This window comes from Buceros rhinoceros, unplaced genomic scaffold (genome assembly GCF_000710305.1).
Source record: "Buceros rhinoceros silvestris isolate BGI_N320 unplaced genomic scaffold, ASM71030v1 scaffold12603, whole genome shotgun sequence".
Taxonomy (NCBI): Eukaryota; Metazoa; Chordata; class Aves; order Bucerotiformes; family Bucerotidae; genus Buceros; species Buceros rhinoceros.
Genome location: NW_010405437.1, coordinates 22,205 through 48,587, shown reverse-complemented (window position 1 = coordinate 48,587; position 26,383 = coordinate 22,205). Strand labels below are relative to the sequence as shown.

General features: G+C 38.2%; 1 protein-coding gene across 3 annotated transcripts in view; it reads right to left on the bottom strand.

Moving 5' to 3' along the window:
• MEF2A (myocyte enhancer factor 2A) overlaps positions 1-15,784 on the bottom strand; it is a 50,471-nt gene extending 34,687 nt beyond the window's left edge. For 2 of the 3 annotated variants that reach the window (XM_010133733.1, XM_010133732.1), the window contains exons 1-2: positions 15,589-15,642; positions 10,101-10,304 (exon numbers count right to left, since the gene is read on the bottom strand). In XM_010133733.1, coding sequence (XP_010132035.1) covers positions 10,101-10,304; positions 15,589-15,642 — 258 coding nt within the window. Of the gene's footprint in view, positions 1-10,100; positions 10,305-15,588 lie in introns of all 3 variants that reach the window. The other variant, XM_010133731.1, reaches the window with a different exon arrangement.
• Positions 15,785-26,383: the final 10,599 nt, after the last annotated feature.

Sequence of the window (26,383 nt, the reverse complement as noted above, 5' to 3'; positions counted from 1 at the left end):
CTCTCCCTCCTGCTTGACAGTTTACGCTGAAACTCTGGTTGATGAACAGCAGTGATCAAGAAGCTAGCACTCACTGCTGTCCCTTCTGCAAATTAATCCATGGCAGATGGGCAAGGTCGGCAGCTGAAGACACAAACAAACCAGGACCCTGAGAGTCAAAAGTTGGGTTACACTAACCATCCACTGGCATCAAGAGCATCATCGGAAATAAATTATTTCTCTTACTGTAGTTCTGGGCTCTATTCTTTCCATGCACAGCTTGTGTAAAGTCACTCCTGCCATGGTCCTCACTTTGAAATTGCAAAGTAAAAATACAGTCTAACTGTCAATGCAGAATTTCAAAATCACCAAACTCCACAGCAACACAAGGGCAGCAGAATATGAGACCTGCACAGCTTGAAGAACAAGGAAATTATGTCTTTCTGTGACTGCCTGCATGAACTCCAGCATTAACAAGCAGTGAGCTGTTAGAGATTTTCTTGGCGTCGATTTTCAACCCTACACAACGTCTCCAGAACAGCTAAATCCAGAAACAGACCTTTGATATGCATTTCCCAAGCAGTGGGTGTGAGAACTGGACTTCGTGTGTTTGCCTTATAAATTTCAAAAATACAAACATTCTCCAAACACACTTCAGAATCAGTTGGAAAAACATCACTTGCACAGCTGGGAAATAAATGTAGGATTTCATAACAGAGAAGAATCACTGTATTTATGTCACTGACCAGCAGCACCTATTTAAATAAATACTAAAAACAGTTTCGAAAGAAAATAAGAAGTATGTGTTATTCATCAAGAACAGAAGCTGTACGCAATATTTAAAAAATAGATGCTTTCATTAAGTTTTAATTCTTTGGAATCTGTTATCCAAGTCTGTACCACAAAGAAATATATAAATATGGAGCCTTAATTGCCCTTTGCTTCTAAAGGATGGCAAGTAAGAGGTACAGGATGTAAAAATCACTTCAACAAACCCTCCTGGGCCAAAGAATCCCAGATGCAAGATAGAGATCCTTAAAGATCTCTCAAAACACCCTTAGTTACTCCACATGGAAATGCGTCTTTATTTTACAAATATCAAGAAAATTTGATGCATTTTAGCTTCTCAGTTCAAATTCTACATTTCAATAAAGGTTTGTGAGGAAAGGTGGAGTAAATATATTACTACTATCCACTAATTCCCAACATAAGATAAAGTCTAGTTTTCACTGGAAACATATCAGAAATACTCTAGAATAGCCATAACCTAAAAACACCCAACATGGATCGGGGTTGTTCAGCCTGGAGGAGGCTCCAGGATGACCTTCTCATGCCCTTCCAGTACTTAAAGGGGGCTTATAAGAAAGATGGGGACAGACATTTCAGCAGGGCCTGTTTTGCCAGGACAAGGGGTGATGGCTTTAAATTAAAACAGGGGAGATTTAGACTACATTTAGGGAAGCAATTTTTTTTTTACACTGCGGGTGGTGAGACCCTGGCCCAGGTTATCCAGAGAGGTCGCAGAAGCCCTATCCCTGGAAACATTCCAGGTCAGGTTGGACCTTGGGGCTCTGAGCAAGCTGCTCTAGTTGCAGATGTCCCTGCTCACTGCAGGGGGCTCGGACTAGATGTCCTTGGAAGGTCCCTTTCAACCCAAAGCATTATATGATTCTCTCTCCGATAACCCAAACTGAAATATTAACAACTCATGTTACCAATAGAAACTGTCACATTCAGAGCTGTTCTGAAGCACATCTGAGAGCTTCACTGATTATGATAGCTTGTAGCTACATACTACAGGTAGTGATGGGAACTGAATCAAGCCATGTTTTAAATTTTTTTTAAAGAAAATGGTCATTTGTGCTCAGAAAAATTGCTACCTGAACGCCCCAACAAGCACTGTTCCAGCTCTGCTTAGAACTTGCCTCGCCCAGGCTATGACTTGTAGCAATTCACAGACTGTATCTATTTATTATTATTTTGGGTTTCACGTTAAATTCAGGAAAAAGTTCACAGCATTTGATGGAGGCTGGAAAGAGAAGAAAGCAGAAAGCTCAGTCCAATAGTCATGTTTTCTCATCAACTAACTATAAGAAGGTGGTAGAGAAGGAAGAAGAGAGGTAGTTATCTCTGGTCTGTGAACAGAATATAAAACACTGGCCAAGCATCTAGCTCACGGGACAACTAGCCATTTCATTAACACTAACAGATTGTCATGAGGACAGGAGAGATTTACATATTTTCTTTTTACTAATGATATTTGGACCTATGATATTCATTCCCCTTTGAAGAGAGATTAACTTAGAGGAGGAAAAATTTTCCAAGAGAAGAAATGCTATTTTGATGAACTCAAACTCCTGGTGTGTTTTCTGGATGAAATATAAGGTTATCTTGGTTCTTAAAATACATCCACATCACCTATTGCAAGGTTGGTTTTGCAGAGTTTCCAGTAGACAGGTACCATACGAAGGCCCTCTACTAGTACTTGACACAGACAGCAGCTCAGCTTCCTGAAGAGCCTTCTGATTCGATTTGAGATTCTGCTGATGTACAGTCAGGTAAGCTGTCATTCATCAGTTCAGTGACTAGCTTTTCCTGTTTGTTTATTAAAAAAAGATGGAGTACATCACAGAAAATTTCATTTCCCAGCTGTAAGATAATCTCGCTAGTATAACTGTCATAGGACAGAGCAATCTGAACTGGAACTACCTACAATTACTAGTGCTAATACAACAGCTAAGCAAAACCATTATTAGCGAGAGACTTCAGAAACATACAGCAAATTGCATTCCAGACAAACTTCTCACATATATATAGGCTTTAAATTAGTGACTAAAGCCGGAATTCATCAAAATTCAGAATACCAGTACAGCATGGTAAGTTTAAAACACCACCATTGATTTAAGCGGTAGAAGAAATGTTGTGTTCCTATCCTTAAAACACTAAATTTAATCACTGGTTTAGAGACGAGGAAAATGTAACTTATTTGCAGACAAGTCAAAGCTCTTTGAAAAAGTTAAGTCTGTCCTACTTCTGGCAATTCTTTGTAACTCAGAAATAAAGGAATGCAAGATTACATTAACTAGAAACAAAAACTTTTTTTCTAGCACTATCAGCTTTCTTAAAATCACCAACAATCTGTTGTTAAAGGAAAAAAAAGCATGCCAACATTAGTCAAAGCAATTTCAGCCTAGCCAAATAATTAAAAGAGTATTTTAAAGCAGAACAATATTCCAAATCCAAGATACGTAAAAATCAGTAGTAACAGTAAACAGTTCAAATTAAATTACTTTGGTGGATTAAGTGTTGAACTTAACATCTCACACTAAAGAGAGAAGACGGACACCATTATGAGAGCTAACTGCTCTGCTCAGCACAAAGTACACAGGTGTCTTCTGTCACTATATTCAAAATAAATATTTGCTACCTCGACCACATTTTAAACTTTTGCGGGAGCCTGTTTTTCTCCTGAACTGAGTGGGAAATAAAACCCCAAAGCACAGCCATTTTACAAGTCAGGTTTATAGTAAACAATTCTACTAGCAAAAAATAGATTCAAGCTACTATACTTTATGTATATTTTTTATGTATTTAAGTTTTTGATTAATTGTATGGTAGACCACTTCAATTTTTATGCATTTTCTCTCTTTTAAGAGTAAGCTAAAAGTGAGATTTTAGTCCCTAACCATACATAAATCCTCCTCAATCACCTCCTTAAAATGTCTCAAAGGCATTTGTGTGCCATCTCAAATTATTTGAAATGCTATATGCAGTATAATTACATTTACATAATCGTTTAGCAAATCAAGTCCAATAATGCCTACATTTTCTCAGCATCATGAGCAGATTACAAAGTCATTTCCCTACTTCACTGAAACCATTTTTAAGATTCTCCCTTCTTTTAAATGTGTACCACACATTTCCACAGTGTGGTCCAGGCTGTTTGGAGACCAAAGCAAGTGGTATGAAAAAACAAACACATAGGATAATGCTGTTCGTAGTACTCATACATATTCTGCTATCAGCCCACAGGTTTTTTGCTTTTTCTTTCTTTTCCCTCCAAGACTAGTCCACTCCTGGCAGTTCTGCATCTATCAAATACGAAGGAATGCAAAACGTCAACTAATCAGCATTGTCAACCTTCCTACGATCTCTAGTGTGCATCTAACCATCAACATTCACGGTATCACCTCTCAGCATTATCTCAGTTCTGTAAAGCTGATATTTCATGTAAATTTGGAGATATTAGTCACCTACATTAAGCATCAGTTTTCTGAAGCTGGTTGTAGAGCATTCTATTCCTTTTCAAAAATATGTTTTAAAACTTACCATGTAACTTCTCTTATAAAACATTTCAAAGAAATACATTTTTGAAGGATGTTATCAAATTTTCACCATCTTACTTGTTAGCTTTGAATCACAAAATATGGAAGCCAAATTTGCTTGTCAAATATGTATCTAGATTGGAAGACCAGGTATCCATCAAGGAAGGAAATAGGTTTGGAAAAACTGAACGTCTCCCTCATCTAATTTTGTACGTGTGCATCCATCTATATTGAGATTCTCAGATCCTCAACACCATATTAAGTTCACCCAAATTTAAAAAAAAGCTTTGAACCAATTCAAGTGCTACCCAAATACCATAACATCCCACCATTAACAAACTCCTATACTGTACGACACGCCAATAACCACTCAAAAGATATCTTGGTAACCCTTGGCCTAGAAAAGAAGCAATACTGGGGAGGTGGAGAAAACTAGGTAAAAAACAAAACCAAAAAGCTTTTGGTTTATTAACATAGTGTTTCAACACTGACTTTTCTGTTTGTGCTGCCCGCACTGTTACACTGTCTCCTGGCATATGCTCTATCTGGCTGCGGAGATGCATCTGCCTCTTTATGCTGCAGGCTCTGCACGTGCAGATGAGCTCTTTGTGCTTGCTCAAAGCTCTGCCTGACAATCGCATCTCTCTGACACTATACATGTCTATGACTAAAGAACACGTATTTCTCCTGGTAACTGCTCTTCATTAACATTTTGTGAAAAGGCAAAGAAATACAATGCCTAGCTGGTATTTTAATGCAAGATGATGCACCGAATACAGCTTCTGTAAGAGTAAACTGCCTTATTTTCACTAGCAGAAGTGGCAGCAGGTACATTCACCTGCTTTCTGTCCTGTTTCTGTCAAAATTATGACATGACCACTATCACACCAAGCCATCACGAATGTTACTTCCTATTAGAGTCAGCAATTCCCATGGTAAGAGCTTTACTACAAACAGCTAAATCACTTGCTGTAACTTACACCAGGAAACAATGATAATGATTCCAGTAAAGCAGTGTTCTCACAGGAATGGGCATGCTGACAGTAATTACCTGATACCTAAGATTTTTTAATACTTTTTAGTTAGGACTTTTATTACAGATTATTGCATATTTCAAGGACAGTTGTCAATATTTGGGATATAACCCAAGCCTTATACAGCACATTATACTGCACTGCATACAGCACTAAACTGTACAGCACAGAAGCGGCTCATTAACTGACACCTACCCAAAATTCTCACAGGCACAGACGCCAATGGCAAAGTAGGCCAGATTTTACACAGGCTCCTAGAAATCAAATCACCTCAGTTTGATGAGGTGACTTGATGGAATATGCACAACCCACCAACGGCGAAGGGTAGGTGAAATAAACCCTGTTGTATTGTGTCACCCAAACATCAAAATGTGGATGAGGGATAAAAAGTTGAGTTAAACAGGCAAGAAGAGCCTGTTTCAGCCCCTGACTCCAGCAAGGCTGGAATAGAGGGAACAACTAACGACTGCTGCTTTCTGAGGCTCTCTTAAGGGACACAAGGTCCCACCATGGAATTATTACTTTGTAGATAAGCTGTAATAATCTTAACACCCCCACACTAAAAAAAATGGACTACAAGTGCCTGTTCGTTTCCCTCTTAGGTTCAAAAAAGGATAAGCGCTCAGCGTCTCAAGTTGTCTTTTATATATTAAAACATTCTGTTGACCATATGGACACAGAATCCTGATAAAACATGAAACTCTTCCCATTTTACTCTGAAGTACTCTACTACTTTCTTCAGGAAAAATAATTACTTGCCAAGAATAATGCGTTACAGAAAAAAGTTCATGAACATTAAAGCATCAAATGGTGTAACACCTATGAAAATCTTTCAAACCATAGACAGTAATTCGGTGTAACAATTTTGAACTGTGCCATTACAGCTTTGTCAAACTAAATGCATGATCCTAGTATTTCAAGAATTCAGGGACACACTGAATGAAAACGTCACTATTTTCAGTATGGCACATCTAACCTGTGCAAGAGCACTGACTTTCACTCAAAAGAACTATGAAAAAACAGCTATTCCAAAGTCTCTGATTCTGCCAAGAAGGCTGAAAACCCATATTCTTACACCAGTATCAGTTACTAGATACTGAGTAGCTACAAAAGAAAAAAAAAGACAAAAAAAATGGAGGGCAAGAAACAGGAAAAGATCTCAGCAATTTAAATTGCTTAGAAATTGAATGGGGAAAAAAAGGAGGGGACAAGGAAACATTAATGGAAACTAAATAGAAAAATGGGACCAACAAAGACACATAAAAGGGACAAAAATCAGAAAACAGGCACAGGACAGCAACTCACATCTACAGTAATGTCTACAGTGAAAGACAGAAGGGCATGTATCAAAAACAATTCTATTCATTTAAGATGCCAGTGCTCTCCCTCCTACTATGTTTTCACACAAACGTTCCAGCAGCAACAGCAGATACCAAGCTCTGGGCATATAAAAACAATTCCTATGCCAAAATTGAACAGGAGGCAACTGTAAGGGGAAGATGGCTCATCAATTCCACTTCATCATCTACAACATTGCCATCTTCCCAGGACTGAGAATAAGTAACAGTAGATTTGCTTCTTCCCTTATGCAGCTTCCGAGCGGTGTAGAATTAACTTTCCTTCTTGCACAGCCAAAAAAACCCCCTCCTGTCACGCGTATCAGGACCACCGTGGGTCAAGACTGGCTTCACACCGAGCCTACATCACCATAAATACCAGACTTGAGGAGGCAAGAGAATTACTAAAAAGTATATATATATACATCAGCTCTAACTCCATAAAATGGAACTACTTCTTCTAAAGTGGTTTAGTATGTACGTGACAGATTTTTAGGGGGTGGTGGTGGTGTCATTTTTAATTGTTAAAATAGTATTTCTACGAAGGCACAATAAAGAGAAGCCATTTTGTGTTGTTCTTTCTGAACTTTTCTAGAATGCTGGTGCTGTAATTTCACCTCTATCACCCCACAAGCATCTGTCAATGGCGACACTACACAAAGCAGCGAGCTACTGCTTTAAATGCAGGAGACTTACTCGCCCCATCTCATCTCTTCTGCCATGTTCCTCCCTTTCTATGCTGAACCTGTCACTGCATCTGCTCCAAAGCACATCGTATTCTCCACTGAACTAATTCAGCTCTGTTGTGAAGCAAAGTACGTAATTTGCCACCGAATTTTCCATTGAAAAGTAATGTTTTTCTAAATTAAAGACATTATTTACTTACAGTGGGAAGCAAACCATCCGATCCAACCATGAATGATCAATCTCTACTGCTGAAGAACAATAGCTAATAGACTACAAAGTTACTGTACAGGCAGAGCAAATGTGAAATGCAATTGGCTGCAAAAAATAAAACTGTGGAGTATGTCTGAAATATCGTAGACAATTTTTTTTCCTGGAATCCAACAGACAGAAAACATCATTCTACCTTACAGATACTGAGCTTGTCAATATTTCATCCTACTGACTTAACCTTCCCACCCAGAACACAGCCATAAACTTAAGAACGTATTTTCCCTGCCATGTTCCCCCAGAATAGAACCCACAGAAGTGCTTGGGAACTGACTGCACTTTTTATGTAGTTGCCAGGGGTGAAATACCTGACACTGGATAAAAAAAAAATTGTCATCAAAAAGACCCAAAACAAATTCTATAGGCAACTTTGCGTAGAAATTATTTTGGGAGAGGTTCTCAGTCCTTAGATGTGAGGAAAGACTATTACTATATAGTGCAGTTTAATATCTTTACCAGTGACATAGACAGTGGGATCAAGTGCACCCTCAGCACGTCTGCAGATGACAACAAGCTGAGTAGTACAGTCGACATGCCTGAGGAACAGGATCCATCCAGAGGGATGTGGACAAGCTGGAGAAGTGGGGCCATGCGAAGCTCATAGGGTTCAACAAGGCCAAGCACAAGGTTCTGCACCTGAGTCAGGGCAAGCCCCAGTATCAGCACAGGCTGGGAGATGTGACTGAGTACAGCTCTGCAGAGAAGACCTTCTGGGTGTTGGTGGGGTTGTACAGCCTGGAGAAGAGAAGGCTCCAGGGAGACCTTATTGAAGCCTTCTAGTACTTAAAGGGGACTTACAAGAAAGATGGGGACAGACATTTTAGCAGGGCCTGTTGTGCCAGGACAAGGAGTGATGGCTTTAAACTAAGACATATTTAGACTAAGACTATTTATAGGGAAGTGATTTATTTATTTATTTATTTACACTGAGGGTGGGGAACCACTAGCCCAGTTTGTCCAGAGAGGTGGTAGGAGCCCCACCCCTGAAAACATTCCGGGTCAGGTTGGACCTTGGGGCTCTGGGCAAGCTGCTCTAGTTGCAGATGTCCCTGCTCACTGCAGGGGTCTTGGACTAAACGTCCTTGGAAGGTCCCTTTCAACCCAAAGCATTCCACAATTCTATGACTACCATAAATCATGACAGAGAGGCCTTCAATGCATAACAAAAACCAGCCTGGCTAGCTGACTCGCTTGAGTTCCTATCTCAAATTCATGTCTGTCATAATCAAAAGCTTATCTTGAAAGAACTAGGTTTTCCTTTCCTCTATACTGCCTATCCTTTATTTATATTAATCCAGTGACTAAGTAATACTCCTTCAACTCTTCAAAGCTTGTATTATCCCTCTCATTATTAGTCAAAGCTGAAGACAGAAGTTGGGGAGGTTTTCTTTCTGATCATAAAAGGCAGTTGACAAATTAGCAGAGAATCTTCTCAGAAAGAAATACAAGGCATTTGTCTATATCTCAGTTTTGGCAATCTGATTTTTACTTGAAAATGTATTTACAAGATCAGCCAGTATCCTCCTGTACTCTATGATCCCCTTAGCTATAGGCTCTGCACCTTGACAAGGCTAATCACTATTCCCAAATCATTCCTAAAAAGCAAGGCATTTGTTCAGAAGACAACTTCAGAATTTCAATTAAACACTTAAGTCAGCCACCTGTTTTGGTCTATTTACAGGACTACTGGAGACATGACTGATCTGAAATGCAGTTACAGCTCATAAAGGCTCCAACTGCCAAGAAAATCTTTGATTTCTACTGCGCCTAATTTAGAAGTTATGTACTGGAAAGAGTTTTTATTTAAAGCACAAGCATAATAAAGGTACACGAAACCATTACCTTTGAGTATTGTTTTTGTGCTATTCTATTACTGCAGAAACAGTGATTCTACTGCTGTGCTTTAACTGACATACAGTGACTGGACAACCAATTTAATGCAGTTCATTTGCTCCACAGATTCACTTTTTTGTTTGTTTGGTTTTTTTTTGGCTGAACAAGAGGCAGCACAGGCTGCAGCTGATTTGAGCCATGTGCACCATCTGACTGATAAAGCGGCTACTACCTCACAAGAGGGCCCAACCGTAACTGTCCATTAGGCTGAGGGCACTCTTTCTCCTTATTCTCCATCCAATTGATTTTTTCCATGAAAATCTTGAACACTTCATGCCCTTCCTCCCCTAGAAAAACAACCATCTTTCACACCTCTATTTCCATTGCCAAATGTGGATGAAATCAAACATGTTTCCCAGAAACTGGCATGGGGTGGAGGGCAGATGGGAAAACAACATGGCTGTAAAGATGACTTATTGCCTTAGAGAAACCAGACTAAAAGCAGTAGTTTACATTTTATGACACGGTTTTCAAGTTATTAAATACATTTGGTTAAAATGTCTTTAAATACTCTACAGTGCTCTATATTTGAAGTATCAAGGAGATAAGAAAACTGACGTGTCTTTTCAAATTGTTACCTCAACGATATCTGAGTTGGTTCTGCTTTCATGGGGCTCGTTGTATTCTGTGTATTTAAGTAGAACTTTGTCCATATCAGTGCTGGCATACTGAAAGAGTTTGTTAGAGCTGTTAAAAATGATGAGTGCTATTTCACAGTCACAGAGTACACTCAACTCATATGCCTTCTTCATTAATCCAAACTTCCTCTTTGTAAAGGTGACCTAGAGAAAAAAGATAATTATTTTTATTTTTTTTTTTTTAAACACGTACGAGGATTTGAAGGACTATAATCAAACATTCAAGGAATATAGCGATTGACCCAACACTATTTATTCCTACTAACACGCAACATAAACTGAACATGTGTACAAGCTTAACAGAAGAACTACCAATCCTAACTAACACCTGCCCAACTCTTGCACCAGTACATAACTACCAAGGAGATGTAAAGTTTATGGGATCCTCTAACCGTGTTTTCTTCTGTTCAACCAACATTAACTTTCCAGGTATCACAATATTTTCTCCTGTAATGATGAGTTATTCTGTAACTAATTTACAAGTTACTCATAACTTTAATTCTAATAAAACCAAAGAAAACAGCAATATCAATGGAAGCAACACTGTTGTGATTTCTAATTATGCATAGCTAAGAAATCTTGTTTTGTTGCTATTAAACCATCCAATCAGATTCACTTATACTTTTTGTTTTCTGCCACTGGGCACATCATGAAACAATCGTTCTGCCCAGCTGGAACTGCTGTGGGGAAATAAATCCGTTAAGAACACCACAAAGGAACATTTGCCCATTGGAGAATGGGGAAAATACACACTGTTACAAAAATCACCATCAATTGTGATAAAGTTTAAAAAAATACTCCTTTCACAGGATTTCAGTTAAGGATACAATAGTATCAACGTATTCGACATCAAGTTGGATCAAACACAGATCTGATGCTAAGGCCAGCTTTTCTCAAAAGACAGTATTTTTACCAGATGTCCCCTTAAGTGTCTCAAAAAGGCACTCAGTATACTGCTATGAAGTTAATGTTCTGAGACCTTTTAAACGAAGATGCCTTTCAATCTGAGCTTCAGAGTTGACTGGAACACCCCTGTCTATGGCCATATTCACCTCCTTTTTTACAATTCAAAGCACCTGCCTCTGTGACAAGTGAGTGACCTATGTGCCCTACAGGTTTACCAGATAATAGTCAGAATACTTTTGGCAAGGCAGGAATGAAGTAAGGCACAAAAAACAATCAAACCTGTTTTATGGGTTTCTATAGGCTGAGATGTTAATTACCTAGGTGTACATCAAGTTTTTGGAAGACAGATGGGAAAATTCTGTGTATACACACCTCAGGGCATTTTTTCCAGAGATGACTATCTCACGCATATTACTTTTTTAATACTACCCATAATAGAAAATATCTGCTATCCTTCTCACCACATAAATAGTCTCAGAGATGCAGACAGATATACTAACAACACTGTGTACACAGCACCATGACAATATCTGTATTATTAAAACAGTGTATGCATACTTTGCTCTTCCACCACAAACGTCTACAATGATGCTGAGGACCATGGACCCGAGATTCCTCTCCAGCTACGAAAGAGTATCCACATTCATCAAAAAACCCAAACAATCTGTTTTAACACGTGCCCTCTGCCCCCAAACATACACTGTGCCTAACAATTTTTGAAAACCTGGAATGTTAACACATAGCCACAGCAGGTATGGATGTAATAGAGAAGACCCAGGAGATGAGAACATGAGATTCTGGGTGTACATGATAACCATAGAAACACTGCACAGGAACTTAGGTGGAACTAACTTAGAAATCTAGGGTTTAAAGACCACTAATCACAGAGCCTTTTGTGAGGCTTGAATAATGCGTGTTCAGATGAAAAGGGAGTACTTACCATAACTTTTTTATTCAACCCTTTTAAGGCATGTTGGGTGAGAAGCTCCATTAAGATACAGCACTACTTCAGAAGCAATTTTAAGTAAGAGTGCTGTAACACATTCACAATTCAACTAGGGTAAGTAGATCTTTTTACCTACTTATTGTTTAACAATTACAATACATTAGTGAGACAAGATGCCAAAAAAATCTGACAGACTTTACCTTAATGCATCTTCTGTTAGCATTTCATTTTCAGTTACCAATTTAACCAGGAGACCAAGCACAAATGTAGGTTTTACCAGGCAGCGCTTTTACCACATGCAGTTGGAAATTTTACTATCTCCATATAATACAATACAGCTGCTTTTTAAAAACAGATCATGTATAAGTCTCCTAGCAGTTCTGTCCTTTTACACATCATCTTTCAGAATGCTTGGGACTTATTTATCCTATCTCCATGGGACATTAAGAATTATTTTGTCTGGATTCCCCAGGGGATTTGGGAAAACTGTGGGTTTTTTAAAATAGTTGTTCTTCTTCTGACACTTGTATTACAAGACACTTAAGAGATACCTGAGTACAGGTGGGTATAGAGAGGTACTACTGTTAGGTTGTTTTATAGGAAAAAGGCACCATATATCAAGATATATGGGTGTGCTATGTTACTTTGAGAAGTCATTAAACAAAAAGATTGAAGGTTTAGTTCCACTGAGGACCCATAATTCTGGGCATGGGATCTCAACTGTTCTACTGAAATGGTATCTCTCTCACCTCTTGTAAGGTTAATACTACTTATCAGATTCTCAGCTAGCATTAATTTCTCACTTTGTGTTTGGACAGTGCTTAGCACAAACCCCACTACCACTGGAGTCCAAGCCTTACTTTAACACACATCGATTATAACTCAGTTTTCATTTAAGAACTTGGAAAGCAGAATATTAGTTGTGCAAATCTATTTCTTTTTCCTCGTCATTTAGTGTGCGTTTAGGGCCACACTAAACCCCAAAATATCTAGCTTGATTGCAGGTCAATGGCTTCCTCAGCATTACTGTAATACCGCGTAGCAAAAAATGGGTAAGGAGGAGAGCGCAAAGGCAGCAAGATTGAGCTCCTTTGATATCTAATTTACTGTACCTTGTTCTCTTCAGTTTAATGAAGATAAATGTCCTACAGCTCATTCAAGCAGATAAGACTGCTTAATTAATAATACAATGACAGTCCCATGACAATTGTAATCCCCCAGAGTATTGGTCTATATATCTTGTTTTGAGCACATATACAAACCCACCAGAAAAAGATGCTTAGGATAAAAAAATAGCTTTTCTTCCCACCCAAGTCATATGAACTTGCTCAGCACATAAAGCTTTATCCTGTTCTACTCATTTTCAAACAAAAAACCCCCTAAACATCACACAGGACACATCTAAACAGGACATGGTATGTATATTCACGAGTGACCAGCTGTGTATGCCTCAGAAAAATTGACAGAACACAACCAGACTATACTTTCCATTTGGCAAAACAAACCCTAAATGCCATCCTTATCTTTGTCAATGAAAAAAAATTCTCAAAAGCAAATTAGTATCTAACAAATATACAGTGCATCACAGCATTTTAGTATGTTAAAACTCTATATCCTAGCTATCAAAACCACAGGACACCAGTGGGGTTAAAGAATACCACCAGCTCCTCTACACACAAACAATTTGGCTCCACTAACAAAAGCCATATAATCTCTTCAGAATCAGGATGCCGTATGTCATCATCTGAGTTTCCACAGAAAAAGGATATGGCAAGGCTAATTCCATTTTTAAGTTATAGCTTAAAGCCTCGTCATAATCACTGAAAAAATCCCCCAAAAATTGGTGGCCAAAAACCAGCCAGAAACAAAACTTCTAATTTAATTCCCCTATTTTGGTTCAGTCACAGCAGCAGTACGAATGGGCTAAAATTTGATACAAATGCACTAATCCTCCTCCTCTCCATTGTTCCAATTTGAACAATGCAATGGAGATCTGAAAAAAACCAGCTCCCCCTGAAAAAAAAAAACACCACACCAAAATCAGGGTACAGTGCAACAATATTTATTTCCAGCAGAACAAAACCAAGGCTGTCCACCTTACACCAAGTAAGTTAAAAAGAGAGAGGAGGGAGATCAATTTCCACCTCTTCCATTTGCCTGAAGTTTAGAGGAAGATCTGAAAGAACTGAAGTTATTAATTCATCTACTTTTACTACGTGTACTTAAGACATTTATCTACATCAAACACACAGTCACTGCGTGATTAAAGCTGTTCAAACACAATACTTGGCTTTCTCCCAAACTCCAATAATACTTTTCTTGCTATATATAGTCTTCCCAGAGTTTACACTGCTTTAAAGTGATACAGGGAGAAAAACAATCCTGATTTCACAAACAAAACAATGTGCTCTGAGCTCATGTGTCAGCAGCAAGAGAGTCTCATGGAATTCTGACACTACCCCCACACCAAGTTGGTGCTCAGGAGAAATTACAAAAGCAAAAATATGTTGTCAATGCTGCAACTTTATAAGAGCTCAAAGGATAACAGAACAAGTTCACTGACGGGGGTGGGAAAAGGAAAAAAAAAATCCATTAATGGTTACTAAATATACGGAAACCACATCTAGCTCAGGAAATCCCTGAGCTAAGAATAGTTAGAAGCTGGAAGAGGATTACAGAGTAGTGTAACGTGTGCATCTCCATCCTACGCTTATTTACTTACGACCATCACGGGACAAAAGATAATGGCCTGGCGGAATCTTCAGTCTGACCCACTATGACTATTCTTAAAGATCGTAAGTCATTCCAACAAAATTTTCCGTAAAAGTAGTAGATAGCCCATTAACATTTCAATATGCAATTAAAATTTTGTTTCGTATCTCATGCAGCAAATTCGAATTTCAGAGGAAACACGACTACAGAAAGTCATCGACTTTTGGTACTTCTGAAGTTCACAGGACACCTCTTTATTACCACAAGAGCAGCCGAGTAAGCAGCTTTCCCTCAAACAGCATACTTTTGAGTACTCTTCCTTTTTGATGACAATATTTAAAGACTCTTGTGTTAAACAGCTCTTACGATGAATATAGATCAATGACTTTAAACAGAAGCATGTTAATGAAATTCAATACGACATCCAAACCACTGCAGACCACTGTCCACAGCTCTGTCAAACTACTCTCTCAGAGGCAATACTTTTACTACCTCCTTTCTGCATTTCTCATCATTTATCCATCTTGGTTACAAAGCATTTCTAGTAGCTATCAGATCAAGTAAGGTGTCCGTTTCAACACGATCCTCCTGTCTACTGAAGTACTGACTAGGGCACCATTTAAATAGCCATACTAGTTTTACAGTGAATTTGATTTCAAGTAGTAATTGATAATACTAATTTTCCCCTCAAATGGTAAAAGCACTGAGGCATATATTTTATTTGTATTCTGGTAATCCCATCTGTTAGATACACAAAGACAAAGCTCGGCTTTAGAAGAGTGAATTTCAATGTAAGTACTCAAAGTTTCCACTCATTTCTAGGATTGCTGATGAACTTGTTCACACAGACTCCTTGTTTCTCACCTGTCTGTTCCGTTCATCCATTATTCTTGTGATCTGTATTTTCTTTCTCCCCATTTTCAGCCTCTTCTTTCTTTCTCTTTGCAATCCAGAAATATACTAATCCAAGAAATGTCACTCTTCAGTATTCTAACACATGATACGGTTTTCTTTTACTTTGTCTTCAGCTTGAGGAAAGATTCCTATGTCTTCTTATAAGTGCCTAAAACATAAAATTTTGAAAAAAATTAATTTAAAAATTAAAGAGGAAGCATCATTAAACACCTGTATGGCCAAAAAACATGTGCTCCCATAAAATAATTTCAAAGAACCACCAAGTATTTTCATTAGTAAATTGCTATACTACATACTTTGTTCCAATTAAATAAACTCCAACTAATTTGCCAAGTTCAACCTACAAACTACAGATTTGAGATGGACAATAATATCAGTTTCAACTGAATGCCTTACAAATTTACAGTTGTCAGAGGGTGGTGCTCACCACTCCAAGCTTTGGGCTTTGAGATATCTGCAGTTTCAAAAAAATGATCTACAAAGTTTTGGTAAACTTCATTATTTTAGGAAACCTTACAGAAAAACCGCTTTATGTTTCCCATTTCTCTTGTAAACTTTTCATCACAATAATGAAACAAAGCCATAAGAATATCAAGTTTCTGTTCCTAAACTAAATTACATCCCACTTCCTAAGACAGTATTTGGGGTTTCACTGGCAAGCAGGAGGGAGAAGGGAACAGGGAGTATCTTTACTTAAAAAGGATAGAGGACAGGATATTTTGGCAACAGAACTATTCACAGCTACTAAGACATCAGTGAATAATTAAGACAATCACACAGTTACTCTCTCTCCACAATAACCTGTTAAGTTACACATTTGCCAAGAACCAGTTACCAGTCCAGCACTTGTTTCATTTTGTTACATGGTTCAGGAACAAAGGCGCACTTTTGAAAAGCCAGCGTGTGCCAGTGCTTGGTGCTAATGCCCCAAACTGACTTGTAAAACACTGATATTTAACAAACTTTAAATGCATTTTCAGTTTAAAAAATTGCTAAGCCTGCTAAAAACATACTGTTTTACCTGTAGAATAACATTAATTCAACAAATCTAGAAAATAATTGAAAATAAATAGCCTCCAAAACACCAGCCATGTAGCAGGATGTATAAACATGAAATAGGTACACATTATTCTGTTACCGCGTAACAGTCATTAAAATAAAGGGGTAAAACCAGCCACAATATTAGCTTATAACCTCTCTAACTTTCCAACCCCAAACACCTTTTGAAATCCAGCCCTGCATATTTTAACATGGGTGTCACAACGCCATACCCTTGAGGCCATGTGTAGAAAGTGGTGCAACCACATCACCATCAGACAGTTAATAAGTAGAGACAGCAAGAGGCGATTAGTCACAGGCTACACTTCACAATACATTCAATTTACACTGAGGAAACAGCCGTGACGTACCGATGCAGCTTGGAGAAAAAGAAGAGAGGTGGAGGAACATCACAAAATGAAGGGATGTCATTTTGTATTTACCTGCTTTCAACAAAGGACTGCTTTGGTAAAGCATCACAAAATGCCCAACAGCATTTACAGATAATATTCCAATGGAATTTAGGATCAAATCAACACTAAGATTATGTGATGTCCGTTGGTCAGAAGGATATGCACTAGATGTTGTTTCTACATCAAAACACTTAAAGGCACACATCGGTGTGGCATTCCTTTTATATTCTTTAAGAAATAAAAATTTCTTCCAAGGCGCTGCTAAGCAGGCATTAATAGCTAGCTAAGGCCAGATGAACAAGCCTCTACACATCCAAAAGCACACAGCAAATATTGTATGTGGAAAGCAACAGCTGGCATAGAAATGTATACCTTTTCTTGTTAAAAAAACCCAACAACCCAAACCTACCAAGAACATCCCCTGGACTTCAAGTTTCAATTCATAAACCACTCAGTCTTAAGTCAGCTGCCCCACTCTCCTAAAAAAAAACAAAACAAAACAAAACAAAAAAAACCCAGAAAACCCACCCAAAACAAAAGCCTACACCACTCAGCTCATGCTATGATCACACATTAAATTTAGTTCCACAAAAATCTGCTTGCATTCCTTGAACATAACTAGTAAAAGGGTCTCTATAAGCAGCTCTTAAAATTCCTTCTCTCCTTCATGTGTGGGTTCATTTTTTAAATATACCACACATTATTGAAACAGTTTTCTGAAGACAAAATTACCCAATTCCCTCCTCTGCTTCAAAAAGCACTTACCATCCTAACTAGTACATACAAACAGCCACCACGCATGAGACTGAAGGTCCATCTGGTCCAGCATTTTATCCATGGCTATTATCAAGCATCACTGGGATGGTAATAGAAGAGCACAGGAATAAAATAAGTATAAATCACTTAAAAACAATTATTTATAAAGCATTTTTCTCAAGATATTCAGTGATTTTTGAATCAGGACTTTCTGGAGCCACATATGGAATCTCAGGGGGTTTTAAAGCTGTTCAAATTTCCTTCCATGAATATTCCTTTTGAATTTGTGTAAATTTTTAGGACCCAGAAGCAAGGAATTCCACGGCTTAGTTATGCATCAGAGCAGAGGATATATCCTTTCATTAAAGCCTGATCCTGCTAATATACAGATATGCTTTTATTTGGTAGCCACAGATTTTTAATACAAGGCAGTAAAACAGTAATCTTCACCTTTTGTGTTATTTCTGATTTTGATGCCTATATAGTATCTTACAGCAGTCATCTTGACTCAAAAGCAAAGAATCCCACTCCCATCAACTACTTCTTACCCAAAAGCCATTCCCTGGCCATCCACCCTGTCCTTCCCTCCACCCTTTCCAAGTTACACACTGTTCTTTCTGCAATAGAAGGACACTCAATGTGTATAGTGAGCAAGATATGAGGTCTATAACATTTTATGGTAATCTGCCATAAATTTATACAGAGGCATAACAATATTTTATGTTCTCCTGCATTAGTCATACACCTAGGCAAATTTACTGCTTCTCAAAGTTTCCCTAAGGAGACAGACCTACGCTCCAGAACACCATTTTAAAATCCCTCTGTGGGCCCACAGTCCCACAGCTCACACAGTCCTATCTCACTCACTCAGCTCTTCCACCTTCTGCAACAGATTTTCAAGAACAAGTCTGTGCAGTGAATAAGGAGCTCATGGGAGAACAGGGTAGAGATGAAGAGAAATAAAATGTGAGATTATGCAATATATATACTTAAGGATACAAAATGAGGGATGCGCAAACATTTTCCATGAGCTAATGGAAGAAATGATAGAAGGGAAACACTATCATCTGTTCCAGTACCATCACACAAAGGGAAACAGGAAAACCGTACAGTAATTTTCACCAACATTTTGTTATAGTTTTGGAGTGTGAATTCAGGGCTTTTAAAGTCAGCATGCTCTACCGGACATAAATACATCAACCCATTTCCCATTTACAACCTCTGTTTCGTCCTCTAATCAGTCCTGTATTACCTCTCATCTCAGGTCTGTTACTTTCTTCAGCGTCAAGTGCTCTTCTCACTCAGCAAATTCCAAATTCCTATCTGCAGTCTGTCCCAGCCTGGGTCCAGCCTCTCCTCCCTCTCCACAGGTTGCTATGGACACCAGAAACCTGGCTTTGAAACACATTTGCCAAAGGCAACCAAGCTCTGAAATACAGCATCCCTTTCATTTTGAAGTCACGCACAAGATGATTTTCAAAGCCATAGAATTGAAACATAAGCTTAGCATGAGCTTAGGGTATAAAGGATCTTGACACTAACTGCAAAATCAGAGTAAACTGTGCAGCAAAAAGTCACTTTTTGTGTGTGCTCAGAACATCCAGATGGGAAATTACCACCAATGGCAAACGCACGTTATATTTCTCATGGGACCAACAACTTTTCCTTTTTCTAATCTTCAATCACGTCAGAGTTGCAGCTTTATCTTCCTTCCTGACTAGCCACAAAACTATGCAAGATAAGATTAAGACCGTGTCCGCTGCATGGTTACATGGAAAACGTAACCAGCGAAGTTTTAATTCTGCTAAATCATAGCTGCATTGCAAACATACTTAGGTAATATTCTTGAGTCAAAGCCATTTCATCCAGATTTCACGCATCTATTAACAAAACAATAACGTCAGCTTGCAACAGCACCAAGAAAACTGGTAGTTGTAGCTGTTCAAGTAATAGCCTCTATTACTGTACAAAAGGAAACTATTCAAAATTTTCTGGATTTATTCCCTTGACCAACACATGTGAAACCACCACACAAAATACTGAAAGACAACCATATACAACAATATAGCCTCATGACTGAGTATTTTCAGGAACTCAGATCAGTTCATTCGTTGTCAAGGTTGCTTACAGTTTCACAAACAGCCAGAGATATATAGCTTTAAAGCAAGGAAACTGTATTTGACCTATTTAAAAAGATTCTTTCAAGGGTTCAGTGGAAACAGATTATATTTGTGGAGAACTCCACAAGGTCCCGAAGCCTTCTGGCATAACAGGTTCGGAAAAACCATGTCAGAATTATATTCCTTCCACTTATTTTCCTTTTATTTCCCTCCATCTCTTTGTTTTCTTGGAACTTCCACTTCACCACCGTGGTTACAGGTTACAATTGACAGTAACCATCTACTTCACAGCTCATTTACTGCAATGCACACAAAGGAACGAGTGTCATGACGTCAGACAATTTGCATGATAACTCTCAAAAGCCACAGCTGCATGAAAACACGGATCTGCACTGAAATGCGTTGAGAGCCACGGGGTGTTATTACTGTGCCCTCGACATTCTACCAGCCCTGCTCCAAAATTCATTGCTACTGCTTTAGAAGCTAGATTTTAAAATCAAGATTTCAAGCAAGTGGATTCTATCTACCTCTGTATTTGCATTTAGCTGAGATCACGCTCAGATTCTTGCTGGGGTTTTTGCAGAGGTGTGCAAAAACACTAACAAAAATGTCTCCTGCAGCCACATTTCCATAGCCCTGTCATCACACATTGCTGTAAGCAATGTCAAATCTAAGTGTAAAACAATAGCATGGCCTGCCCTTCAAAACAACACTACGTGTTGTCATTTATGTCGTGCTTCTTGCTGTACCACAATATTAGGAAATAAATCTTTTTTCCATCCTCAGTTTAGAAGCCATTCTTCTAGACCCAAGTAGAGCCTTGCAGTAAGCGAGACTTGCCTCCAAGCTCCAAGGTCCTCAGCTAGCAAGTGACACACAAGCATTGTTATAAAACAATAATACAACCCTCAGCCAAAATAACTTTTTTTTTTAAAGTAGGACAACGTAAAAAACAGGAAGCCATAAACAATTCTTTATTGATCTTCTTTTTTAATGCATCATAAAACACTTGTTTCTTTCAGCTGGGAAGAACAACGCACATCTTTGATACCAGACCATTTACATAAACTGTACTTTTAAGTGTGGATTTGTGGAGTTTTGCAACTAAACACGGTCCTCAGTTGCCAAATTAAAATGACATCTATTTTAGAGCTTCTAATGTGTAAGTTACACAGCTTTTCAATTTAAGTTTTGAAGGCATATTTTTAGAAAAGATCTCGAAGTACTTTAAAAAAAAAATATGGTCTCACTGAAACTTTCTGAACGCTTTTCAAACACACTGTCGCTCAAAATGGCCTTTCTGCCATTCTTTTCCATGCAGTAAGTCCCGTCTAAGATGAAGTTGAATAACTATACTTTCTTGCAAACAGAACTACACAAATCTCAACTGTACAAAAAATGAACTAAGATTCAGAAGTCTGTTTTTAAAACAAGTTTTCTTCCTCCTAGAATGCATATTTTTTTAAAGATAGATTTTCCTGAGCTGACAGACCAAACGGTTTTCAAGAACTATCATCATCAACTATGACAGTACATGCACTCCTAGATAATATGACAAATGTGGCCTTCTCCAGAATCACAGACAGACAGGAATTCTGCTATAGTCAGTTATTTTAAATTAAATGGGCTCATATTTCAATTAAACCTAATACTGAAATATTTTCCACACTGTTACCTTCTATAAACCATTTTCTTGGCCTACTGTTTATGTCCGAAAACCATGCACCATGCTATTCTGAGCATTTATAGTCTCTAGAAGCAGGACAGCCATTATCAAGCTATCTGTAAAACCATACATCTTTACCACCTATTTTCAAGTGACATTAAATTATATTTTATTCTTTCTCCTGCATACATTAGCCTCCGTTTTTCTAAAATAAATCTTTACGTTCTCAAAACCACATTAGAACAAAGTTAGAACACAGGATCCAGAAACTGATGAGCTGCCAGTGGAGAGAAAAGACATAAAAAAGAAAACTAAACTTTCAATAGTGGATTAAAACCCAATTTTAGAAAAAAGCAGAACTCAAAATGGTAAATAATCACAACAACTCTGTTGCCAGACTTCTACAAACAGATTAAGAAAATAACTGCATGACTGAATAGCAGTCTGGAAAACACGTTCTGGAAAGCTTCTCCAGAAACTTGCTCCTAATTCGTCCAAAGATGCGACTTTTCCATGGAACACAGAACAGCCACAAAGAATGGTGGTTCTGAACACTGAACAAAACAAAACCCAGTACTAAAAAGCTATGGCCACAAAGACTGATTTCCTAGTGAATGAACCATAGCTTCTACACAAACCATGTCAGCTTGATCACAGGTTTAAATCTTTTGACCAGATAATCCTCCCTTTTCCCCCCCATTTACCGCTCTTGGAAAACTGATGAGCTAGATGCAGAAGTCCTAGCTTAAGTTTAGATGTAATTGCTCCATAATGAAATTGAAGAGCATTTGCAGGTATTCAGTTAGTTTAAAACTCATTACATGTTTCATAATTTTCACAATGATGAGCTCAAAGTGCAACAAAAAGCATTTAAACACAGGTTTTAAACCCACAGACTTCTGGGCAACATAAGCCATAGAAGGAAAGTTTCTTTCCTGATGTCAGCTATGCATATGAAATGTATTATTAAAAGTACTGCAAGATCAAAACCATCTACCTCGAAGTTGTTACAAATCTTCAATGGCTGTGGAACTTAACTATCATGTGACAAAAAAAACGGCACAGAGCCACACGTCTTCCCAAAATTCCTTTCTGCCTCTAAAGATGGGAGCCACCAGGATGCACCTTCCAACATGCTGGTAAGAACATGCGTACCAGAGATGGCTTTAAATTCTACACCATTTCACCCACAACAAAAGAGTCTCTTCTGTAACAGGAGACAAAATAGAACCCTGTGAAATGACCTTTCACATTCATCTTGGGGGTAGGGGGAGAATCACTGAATTCACACTATTATACTCCACTGGGAAAATAATTTCTTTCCTTAGAAGCCTAATGATTCAGTAAGAATCAACTGAAAAGACATCTTCATGAGCACTGGTAATGAACTACATGGCAAAGGCCCAACAGCGCAGACAATTCAAAGGGTCATTCTGAATGTTTTTCATCATCTTACAATAAGAATAAAATACATACCCCGACTGCTCAGTTTCCAATTAATATATTTACCCATCAGAATGGAGCTTTCTTCTGGTTTTGCAATATCTTAACTTCATCAATCTTCTTCAGGCTCACTGATGCATCTTTAGATAACACTTAAAACGTGTTACCTACTGCTAAGCTAATGCATGGCTTTAAGTATTATCATCGGGAAATCTATTTCCATAAGCCCTCATATTTCATCAGTTACCGCGGTGACACTCAAGCTTTAATTAGTGCTACCTTGGCTCATTACTTCTCCCATCTCAGCTTCACTTTATCAATAGATCAGAGAATACAGATAATCTTATTTAGGACAACAACATGCATTTGGCAAAGGTACAGCTTACCATCTCAAAGTTCTCACAGTGCCTCTGCCCCACCTGTCACATCTGTATTTATCTGTGCGGAAATCAGTAGAGCAAATCAGAGCACATACAGCAAGTGAGACGGGGGACTGCAAGTGGACAGATGTTTTCACAGTCACAGCAGCTGAATACTGCTCTGAAGAACTACACTGGCCTGATGTCTATGAGATTCTAAACAAGATGCATCAGCTGTTTGGTTGGTTATTTTTTTCCTATATGTGGTCACTCACTGTTTTCATCCTTTTACAGATAATTAAATTCAAAGCTTTGCTCTGGTTTTTTACCATGGCCAGGCTCAACTCAGTGGAACTAGAGTTTTAAACATAAGCAACAGCATGTCAAACTAACCTTAAAAATTCTGTGACACTTCTATTTGGACATCCTTATCCATATGGAGTACTGCCCTTCTTTTTGTCTCTGAGAACTACATGATTTAATGAGATTGTTTTCTGAGGAGCACTGATATTTTTAGTGTGTACGTTTTTTGGGGGAGGGGGGTTAATTTTACAATCATTTAGAATCTCAATAAATAATACACAAAGAACTGAACGTTCAAGAACTAAAAACTAGACAAAAATACTAGCTCAAATATTCAGCATAAAAAACCCACCTGAAAACAACATCAGAAAAATACAGTGTACTACGTTAACACATAATTCAAAACATATCAAGGTGCCACCTGAGCTAACTCAAACAGCATCCTTCACGTTTTCATCTCTATACATTTTAAATCTTAAAACATAAGATTTTGAAAATTTATAGAAATTAAGACAGACAGAAAAAAATATTCAGAACACAACACACTTTGTAGGGCAATGTTATGAGTCAGTTTTTTTTTTTTGCTCTTTTCCTGCAAATACTCTCTTAAAATTGTATTGAAGATTTGCAGGCTGCACTTCAGTTTCCTTGTAGGAAAATGCCGAACAAGCAATTCTGCAGTTCAGTAAAACAGTGTCTGTTCTCAGTATATTAAAACTGACTGGTGTATAACTGGCACAGATTCCCAAGGCAACAGGAGAAACTGCAGCAGATTTTTTCCTTAGGAAGGATGTATACAGAAGACATCTGATTGTCTCTGGTTTTTAGTTTCTTTTACTGGAAAGAAACAAAGAACATTAAATAAACTAAGATTAGTTCATAATTTACGTAGAAAACTGAGTTTGGTACTTCAGCAAACCAATTCTGTGATTTGCAGCAAGACTTCTAAAACCCTGTGAAGTTCTGAACACTTAGTGACTACACTTCAGTAATTCATTGTTACTTTTTACCAGAGAACTGTCCACTCTGCCTACAAAATACAAACACTTGAGGTAATGCAACAAAAGGGCCCATGACTGCAACTTCAACACGCTTCTGAACAAACATTTTGGCAATCCAAACCATTTACAGCTGACTTCAGGAATGCAACAGGGCACAAAGGCAGCCACAGCTCTCACATGGCTGTGCCTACACCTTGTCCAATAGAGCTCCCTCAAATCAGACTTAAACTAAAAAATGCCAGGTTTTTATTAACGTTCTTAGCAAGGGCCAAACATGAGTAGATGAGAGAATGGAAATACAGAAGGATTATAAACAAGATTCTTCCTTGCACATCATGCCCTTGCAAGACAGGTCTTTGTTTCCAAGTTTGGTTTCAGCCAACAGTGGCTTTGTGACGCAGAGCACCGTATGTTCCCATTTTGTACTTGGGAAACTTCTTCCCAAGATTTAGCTCGTTAACTATCTGTTTCTTTCTGATCCTACAGATCAGCTTTTCTACATGCTCCACACAAGCCACAGGCTCCAAGCTGCTTGCCCAAGTCTCATTTGTGGGCTTTTCTGTTTGTGTGTGTTTTTGGTGTGTGGTTTTTGGGGGGTTCGTTTGACTGGTTAGTTGATTGGGGGTTTTTACCTGCTATGACAGGTAATCTCCACAACACTTCCTCCTGAGCACAGTCTCTTGGTAAGACCAAATACACAGTTCCAGAGGATTCCACACAATACAGGCACCCCCCACCCCTACCCCTTTAAAGAAACAGGACAGAAAAACCGAGAACAAATCGAAAAGCTATCACACATCAAAGAATCTATAAGAAGCTTTACATCACTGAACAATTATCCAGAAAGCTTTCTTGATAATTTATTCGATGTCAGATTAAATGACAGCATGCAGTCATATTGTTGAAGTGCAACAATTATAAACCAGACAGACACGACAACATAATGCTTCAAACAGCCTGCATGGCTCAGTATGACATTCAGTAAACCATAAAGACGCCTACATGCTTCTAACAAAGATGAGTGCTAAGATTCTTTTTCTGCAGCTGCCATAGCCTTTGTTCAAAACTCAATCTCTTAAAATTCAGATATACCACCAGTTCAAACTTCTGAATAAAAAAAAGTTACACTGTACTTCAGAGAGATTAAAATCAAGTTTCAGTGAATTATTCTCTTCCCTGCATCCTTTTAAGCAAATAGTAAATTTATATTCAACTTAGTAATTTTATATTTAGCCCCCCCACTATTACTGTTGGCGGGGGAGGCTACAGCAGATCACGGGACATGTCCTTTCCAAACACACATGGAGACTGTTTCATTGTAATCTAAAGGTTTCAGAATCTGAGGCAGACAGGAGGCAAATAAAAAAAGAATGTACAAATGACATGAATCCACTCAGCTACATCTCAGGAGTGATATATTAGAAAAAAAATAGATACAGGCAGAATACAGGCAACATGAACAAATTCAGAAACATAGTGCTAGGCACCCACGGTCAAGAACAGTCTGATCCCCACAACTCTCTAGTATCAGCAGCCACTTTTAAAAGCAGCCTCAAATAAAACTCTTTAGGACCTAAACCATTTTATTGATCCAAGTACTTCATAACCTTCTTTCTCTCCCCTCTTCCGCCCTGCCACCCCTTGT